The 7907-nt window shown below is 36.5% G+C and overlaps 1 protein-coding gene across 1 annotated transcript; it reads left to right on the top strand.

Moving 5' to 3' along the window:
* Positions 1–1439: 1439 nt before the first annotated feature.
* On the top strand, positions 1440–5270 carry LOC112955515 (thrombospondin type-1 domain-containing protein 4-like). Its single transcript, XM_026048836.1, has 3 exons — positions 1440–1625; positions 3349–3493; positions 3998–5270. Exons 1-3 carry the CDS (start codon positions 1440–1442, stop codon positions 4138–4140), a joined length of 474 nt encoding a protein of 157 aa, XP_025904621.1. The 3' UTR covers positions 4141–5270.
* The last annotated feature ends 2637 nt before the right edge of the window (positions 5271–7907 follow it).

Genomic DNA, 7907 nt, shown 5'->3' on the forward strand with positions numbered 1-7907 from the left:
AAAGGATTAAACTACAGCTATGAAATTTAGAGCTAGCAGAAGTTTGCAAATAGTATTACCATGGTTTTAGTTAGAATATCTTTTCTGAAAATAGGTTTTGTAACATTTGCTCAGACTTTGTACTCTGAATTCAAATTTGATTTTAAACAGAGCTGTCTCACCTTTCTGCAGACAGCATAAAATGCTTCCAGAATGTTCCATTCAGATGCATGCAATTTTTATCTCAACTTGGGGCCATTTAATTTTTATTATTATTATTAATTTCTCCCAAGATTCGATATGTATTAACGTTTCATCACTACTTGACTAGTTCTTTTCAATTAGTATCTAGTTAGATGGGATCACTAACTAGGAACATATTTTCAGAGTACAAATGCTAAATAGCTATACCTGTGCTAAAGCATTGCAAAATTTGATGGTGAGTCAACATTAAGGCTCGCTAAAAGTCAGAGGGACTCTAGGTTGCATATTTATGGCGGCATTTCTGCCACTCTTAGTATGTAATGTTGGATTTTTACTATTGCATATAAGAAAAATAGGTGTGTTTATTGAATCTGATTCCATATCATACGAGTTATTTTAAAGAGACACTTTGAAAGTCTTTTGTTTCCTTTTTCCACTTATGATTAGTTGAAATAATGGCATTGAAATGTCTCTAGAATATTTTAAATGTATAAAGAGGTTTATTTGTAGGATTCTGATAGGACAAAAGTACTACTTAATGTTTCTGTTAAGAGCAGAAGTGCAGAACGCTACATCATGGCAACTCTAAGGTCTGGTGGAGGGGTTATTGTTATAAGTCAGTCTAGTTTACTTGAAGATTGTCATGAGTTGCCCATTATGTAAATCTTTTGTGAGTTGTTACTGAGTTAAACATGCTGAGCAAGACAGGACTTGTACGGCTTGACCAGGTCAGTTCTTGCACAGCTAAAACCTCCTGCAAACACTGTTAACAGTCCTCATGCAGCAAAACACTTCAATGTTGACTTTAGTGAGAATATTCAGAGGCTTGAAGGAAAGCTGGTGCTTCAGTGAGTTGGTGAACTGAGGCCTGTCCTGCATGAAATATGCTGGCAATCAGTATAAGCAGGAGATTAAGCTGCCTGTTTGCAGAGGCAGAAGGAAAGATATAGTTACATTCAGTTGACTGAGGAAAGAACCTAGAAAAAAAAGAACTGGCTTCTGAGTGTTGGAGGCTAGACTTGTGTCCAAGAATTGCAAGTATAAACAAGCTGTGGAAGTTCTTTTCCACATAAATTATTAAATAAATACATTTTATTTAATAAATACATACCACATAAAGTATTAAATAAATACTATTTAAACTGCAAATATATGAATGTGTATATGTTTTATTTCAGAGACAGATAACTTGTGGAGAAGCACATTACTTTGGAAACAAGACATATGTAGACTGATCCTCCTCTTTTTGTTCTCTGATGCAGTGTTCTACTGAATGCGGCAGTGGGACTCAGCAGAGAGAAGTCATTTGTATTAGGAAAACGGAAGGTAATTTTGATGTGTTGAACCCTCATGAATGTTCATATTTGGAAAGACCTCCCAGTCAGCAATCCTGCCACCTCAAACCCTGTGGTGCAAAGTGGTTTCATACAGAATGGAGCACGGTAAGTCCATCAGACTTTTCTATATTTAATTTTGATACATCTTTTTCTATTTTTTCCTTATTTCTCCACTATTTGGATAATGAAATAAGACTTAGTTTTGCACAAGAATGATAGTGAAAAGAAAGCGTGCTCTGCAGTGCCTGCTGAAGCTTAGGAAAGTTGGGTGGTGTCTTGAACAGAAGGAAACAGCATAGCTGTCTCTTCATCACTGGTTTCTTCGATGGGCCTTCCTGTTTTACGAACTTGATTTGTTCCGTAATGATGGTATGTAGTGCATTAAAAGATTCTTTTCTGATTTCAATAAATTAAGGAGCATTTAATAAAAAATGATGGATGTATTTAGTTTTTAAGGCAATATTATCTTTACCATGGCATTTAGACCTTTAGCAACAGTAGAGCTCTGTGTATTTCCAGTTTCTACGGGAAGCAGACTAGCTGTATTCGCCAGTCCCACAAGTGGCTTTGGTTTTACCTGTCTTACCAACATTTTTAGATCCTAATTGAAAATCAGAAAGTCCAGTATCTTCTCAGAATGAAAAATGGTGTTAAAACATATTTAGATGACATTTTATTAACTGCAGCAACTTACTCCTTTCCTTGAGCCTTAACTCAAATTCAGAATGACAGCTCTGAATGTGGAAACCCCTCAAATCCTCCCAGCTTGAGTTCCCTTTGTCAGGAACCTTTGAAAATCCTTCATCCACATGACAGGAAAGATAGCAGTTACTTTGTTTTTCCCACTTTCAGAACGTGCTCTGTTATTTCACTGGCATCATGGCAGCACCACAAAGCAGAAAAAAAGACAAAATACTTTTTACCGTAAATCAGCCAAAGAGAATCCTGATTTTTCTCCCTTAATCACAGATATAGATATTTATTTGAAAACAAAGATCCAAATTAGGCTCATGATAAAGCCAGGTAGATTTGTTTATCTCCTTTGTTGTTGCTGAAAATTCTCTGCCTTCTTTACTGAGGCATTAGATTAAATACATTTCCATTAGCCAAAACATTTTTAAATGTGAATCTCTATCTGACTGGTTTTGGACTATTAAAACCTTAATCATTATAAATGACCCGAGTTTAAGAAAATTTGCAAGGTCGAACTGGATAAAGTGAGCCAAATCTGAAAGACCTCATGCAGACAAAAATTCCTGAAGGCAAGAAAGGATCTGATTCAATATGGGCAAAGATGTTCAGTAATCGGCTTTGGAAATACCACATCTAGCAAGTACAGAAGTCTCTAGCATCAGAGCAGATTTTGGAGGAACACAGAAATATTTTCTTCAGAAATGCAGAGAAGCTTGTAATGCTTAGCAAAACTACTGTGCTGCAAGAAGTGAAAAGGAATTGAGCATTAGAGAAAATGCAGTTTAAATTTTTCCTGATTGCATGTAGATGGAGTTGAAAGAGTAGCAGAGGCCAGTGCCTTCAAGTACTGAAATAAGCTCAGTGCAGAAGAAAAGTAAACAACGTGGAAAGGGTCAGTCTGAGAGCTTGAGAGATACAAATAAGATCTGAGAGGTACAAGAATGTTTCTGAGCCTTTAATGCAAATTACACCTGAATGTTAAGGACTTTATAGTTAGAGAACAAGCAACAAAAAAAAGCATTAAAGATGATAAAAGCCTATGGTGATATTTGGATCTGACTTTAAGGTTGCTGTTACGTCTTTCTTTATTTGCACATCTCATACCATCTTCATAAGACTGAACTATGTGTTTCAGTGTTCCAAATCCTGTGAAGGAGGATTCCGGGTTCGAGAGGTGCGATGTCTGTCAGATGACATGACACCCAGTACTCAGTGTGATCCACAGCTTAAACCTGAAGAAAAAGAACCATGTAACACACAAGATTGTATCCCAGAAATAGGTAAGGAATGAGGAGAAACTTCTTTTAACTAAGGAACTCCATCTAGTGGAGAAAATATTTAATAATCATGTAGAAGTTCTGGGAATTTAATTTGTTTTTTAAGTTCAGGTGCTTGTTTTTACACAAAATATAGCTCTGCTCTGAGGTGTGGAAAAAAAAAAAGGTTTTAATTTCTGATTAAAATGTTTGCCTTGAAATATATAATATATTCTATATAAAAACATAAATAGCAAAAAATTACTTTTCTTGATTTTTGAAATTCCAATATGGCCTCAACATTTTTTTGGAAAACATTCACGTACCGAGCATTGTAATTAAGCATGAAAATTTGTCGTTTTTCTCATGCAGACTTGATTTTAATAGCATAAGAATAACTAGGGAAAGGAAGAGACAAGTATTAATAAAAATTTGTTTTTATATTGTTGTTGTTGTTAAGATTTTGGTTACTTGTTGCTCTAAAGTTGTATTTTTCAGCTTCTTCTCCTTTTTTTTTTCTTTCCACAGATGAGAACTGTAAAGACAAATACTACAACTGCAATGTGGTTGTTCAGGCTCGGCTGTGTGTTTACACCTACTACAAAACAGCCTGTTGTGCATCCTGTACACGTGTGGCAAATCGACAGTCGGGATTTCTAGGACGCAGATAACAAATACTCTCCTACCCAAAGCAGCAATATCTGCCTTCAGATGGAGCTTGAACAGTGTTACTGTTTTGATCACAGCAGGTTCTTCCTTCATAAGAAGATGGTTTTTATATTGCTGAGCACATCAAGACTGGTTAAATCTCACACCCTTTCAGTTACACCTAATATGCAGTTACATATGTTTTTAAATGTTTGCTGTGAAACCATGATCTTTTTAAAGAAGTATTTTTAATGATACTATTCTTTGCACCTGTTCATCAGATAATCATTTAAAGAACCTACCAACCAACCTTAATATTGAGGAGTTAATGAAAAGAAATCAGTCGTAGGCAATTATTGAAGATATTTGATCAGTGTGGATGCAGCTGCTGCATTATTTCCTGAGTGTTTACTCTTGCTTGGTATTTTGGACTGACGTAAATTAGAACAAATCAATGAAACATGCACATCAGAAGAATTACTTCACAAAAAGCCAGTCTCATGAAGAACCATTCATGATCAGTTTCGTAGCACCCTAATGTATGTTTTAATTACTTCAGTCCATGCATAATAAATTATTGTTAAGGTCTCTCAGTTGTACTTTTAACTAATTCSTGTCCTCTAGCAACAACTATATGCACAGCTGACTGCCAAGAAGTGCCTTCATGTTTAATTCATAAAGTTTAGAAGTTACACTTTTCTAATTTTGTATGGATTTTAAAAGCAATATATTATCCACCAGAGTGCCGCTAGTGTCCAGACTTTTAAGACTTTAGCAACTGCTACTGACGGTGAGTTTGAGATTTAAAGGTGAGGAATCTTTGCTAGTATTAAAGAAAAAAGGTGATCGTTACTATCAGCAAAATCTCTGTCCTGCAAGATAGTTATTTCAGTGAACTGGTATCTGGCCTAACAGCTTATCTCTGCACAGTTGCTTGAGAACCACCATCTGAGATCATCTACTCTGGATACATCACCGAGTAGTTTCAAAACCAGACAAAAGCTGTAGATCTCTGTGTGTGTTAATGGTCTGTTACTCTACTACTAGTATCTACTCTAGTATCAGGATGCAGTAAGTATGACGGTGCTTGCTGAGCATCTGTAATTAGGAGATCTTAACTATTTTACAGATTTTGTTGCAATTGTTACAGCATCCTTCTCTTTAATCAGTGTTTCATCCAGCATATTTATGCATACCTCCTCTTTCATACAACCCAAGAATGGCTGAGACAGAATTTGGGTGGTGATTTTTCATTTCTGCAGTTACTATTCTCAGCCTTGTGTTTTGCTAACAGTAAGCAGAAAGTGCTGTATACTGTGGATTGAGCTATACAATGCAGATTAAAGTTGTATTATTTGCACATTCTCTAGCCTTTATATGAGGACTTTTGAATGTGTGAATAAGGCTGAGGAAGAAATAAATACCTCTGCTTGTTCAATTGTTTATTACAGCATATTACTTTTAAATTAAATTAAAAAACTATGCATCTATTTCCAAGATGCCCTGCTGTCTTGATTCAAAACCAGTTTTGATAGGCATATTAAGCCACTCCCAGTGGGGTGATAGTGACATGATTAAGGTTTCCTGCTGCTGAATCAGACACATGTTTGAGCCTCATTTGGGATTTGTACCAAAGCCCATCCCAAGCGATCAAGCTGTGCATCTGTCTGTGTTTCCTTTTCATTGTCTGAGTGGAGGAGAGGTGGAAGAGGAATAGGACAGGGGCAGCAAGGTTTGCTAGTTGTAATACTAGTCACATCACCTTGTGTACTGAAAGCTGAAGCACAGCAAGAACTCTTGTTCTGCTCCAACAAGTGCCTTGGCTTGAGACAAACTTTAGGAATTTTTTAAATTCTGTCATTTGTGTAAAATATAGTTTGGCCATGATGAACTATTAATGTTTGGCTGAGTGAAACAAGTATTTCCTCTGAAATTTGAGGTTACTGTTTGTGATTAAAATCATATGTCATTGACTGTTTCTGTACACCTTGATTTGGGCTTTATCACTGTAATTAATAGACATAAACAAAGGTGTTGCTGGTAGAAATGCTACTTGGAAAACCCCTCMTTTGCGTTCATGAAGCTTTCCCAGTCCTATTCCGTTGTATCATGAAAAGATGTTTGTTATTATGTTGTATACAATAGATTCTTGACCAAAGTGTAATATGGAGAAAGTGCAACATAAAAAAGTGTTGAATGCAGTATTTATAAATACAGGTTTTCATGTGCGTGTCGCTTTGTAGCAAACCTTGACATACAGTATATAATTTTTGCTGTTGTCTTTTTTGTCTCAAGGAAATGTATCCATCAGCTTGAGGGAAATATCTGTTCCATAAAAAGACTTGCTGAAACCTACATGGAGAATGAAATGCAGAGAAATAATCAGGTTTGCAAACAATTCTTAGAGAATAATCTGCTCACACACACTTTTCACAGGGAGATAGTCAGCAAATACACAGGCGACCCTTGTCTTTTCTAAAATTAGTTATTTTGTTCTAGAATAAATGGCCATTAGGATATTTCATCAGGATTACTCTCTTTAGGCTCCATTAAGCTACCACTGAAGTAAACAGAGCTCATGGAAGCTAAATATCAAATATATGTGTACGTATAGCAACGTAACCCTGCATTACCTTTAAGGTATATGGCTTTGTATATTGAACATAGACATACAGATTGTTCCTTTTTTTCTTCTAGTAAAAGGTTTCAAAAGAATATGGATAGTTTTCAAATGTATCCGTTAAACAGATTGGCTTCACCTATTTAAACAGTTAGGAATAAGGAAGTGGCCAGAATTTTACCGAACTTAGATATTTATCGTCTCTTCTCATGTCTCAGCATAACTGAAATAGTTGCTCCTGCAATATGAACTAATCAACCTTCTTTCAGCACTTCAGTGTAAGAAAATCACCTATACAGAGTAAGTGCTGTGCTAGTCTTTTATTGTCACACAAAGTGCAGTTTTCAAATTGTGACTATAGCAAGTGTTTGTGTTAATAGAGCAGTGCACCCATGTTAGCACAGTGCCCTCAGAGGGCCTGATTTTACTTTCATGATCTGATTGCAAATAAAAGGTGGCATCAGTGAACAGAGTCGAGGTAGGTCAGGTATGAAACCACTATAAGCCTGAACTGATTCTGAATTTGAATGTTACCTTCATTTTCTGGTATTTTAACACCAATCAGAACTCCTTAGGAGGAAAAGAAAAGCTGTTCTTGCCTTTAAAAAGTTTGTATTTATATGATCTAGTAAGACCAGAGTAAGTGTATATCTGTTATTCCATATGTTTGATTTGAAGTGCTCTAAGTCTAATTGCTTACAGGGGAAAAAAACAGCATGCAGTTTTTGTGCCCTCCAGAATGAGTGATAAAGCTGTATTGGCCCAAGTCAGCTAGATCTAGAGCCAGCTCTGTGTTTCAGGCACTTTCCTCCTAGAATTAAGGACAGCAGTGCAGGTGTTTATGTTATTAAGGGGCTGGCATAGCTAGCTCCTGCACAATGCCAGCTCCACTGGAGCCAAGCTAACAGAGATAGAACTGGCTGGGTGTAGCTATTAGCACCCTCCCTTGTATGCCAAATTCTGAGGGCATTTGCTGGTAGCACTGAATTCATGAGGTTCTTCATTCCTTCCACGAGCTGGGAAATTAAAAAGATAGTGTGGAAGCTTGAGACGTGTGTCAGAGGTCCATTTTTTGACCTTCAATGCTAGGGAAGAACTCATTGGCARGAGCAGAGAGACAGAGAGAGCAGCGCAGGAGATGTTTTTGTGAGTCTGCTGGTCTTGAAGTCC

Source organism: Nothoprocta perdicaria, unplaced genomic scaffold, assembly GCF_003342845.1.
Source record: "Nothoprocta perdicaria isolate Ctin4 unplaced genomic scaffold, notPer1 scaffold_577, whole genome shotgun sequence".
NCBI classification, from domain to species: domain Eukaryota; kingdom Metazoa; phylum Chordata; class Aves; order Tinamiformes; family Tinamidae; genus Nothoprocta; species Nothoprocta perdicaria.

What these genes read in the sequence shown, in the direction of transcription:
- LOC112955515 (XM_026048836.1), top strand. Translation starts at nt 1,440, where the DNA reads ATGCAGTGTTCTACTGAATGCGGCAGTGGGACTCAGCAGAGAGAAGTC. An exon ending in TTCATACAGAATGGAGCACG is followed by an intron (nt 1,626 to 3,348) that starts GTAAGTCCATCA and finishes TATGTGTTTCAG; the next exon opens with TGTTCCAAATCCTGTGAAGG. An exon ending in AGATTGTATCCCAGAAATAG is followed by an intron (nt 3,494 to 3,997) that starts GTAAGGAATGAG and finishes TTCTTTCCACAG; the next exon opens with ATGAGAACTGTAAAGACAAA.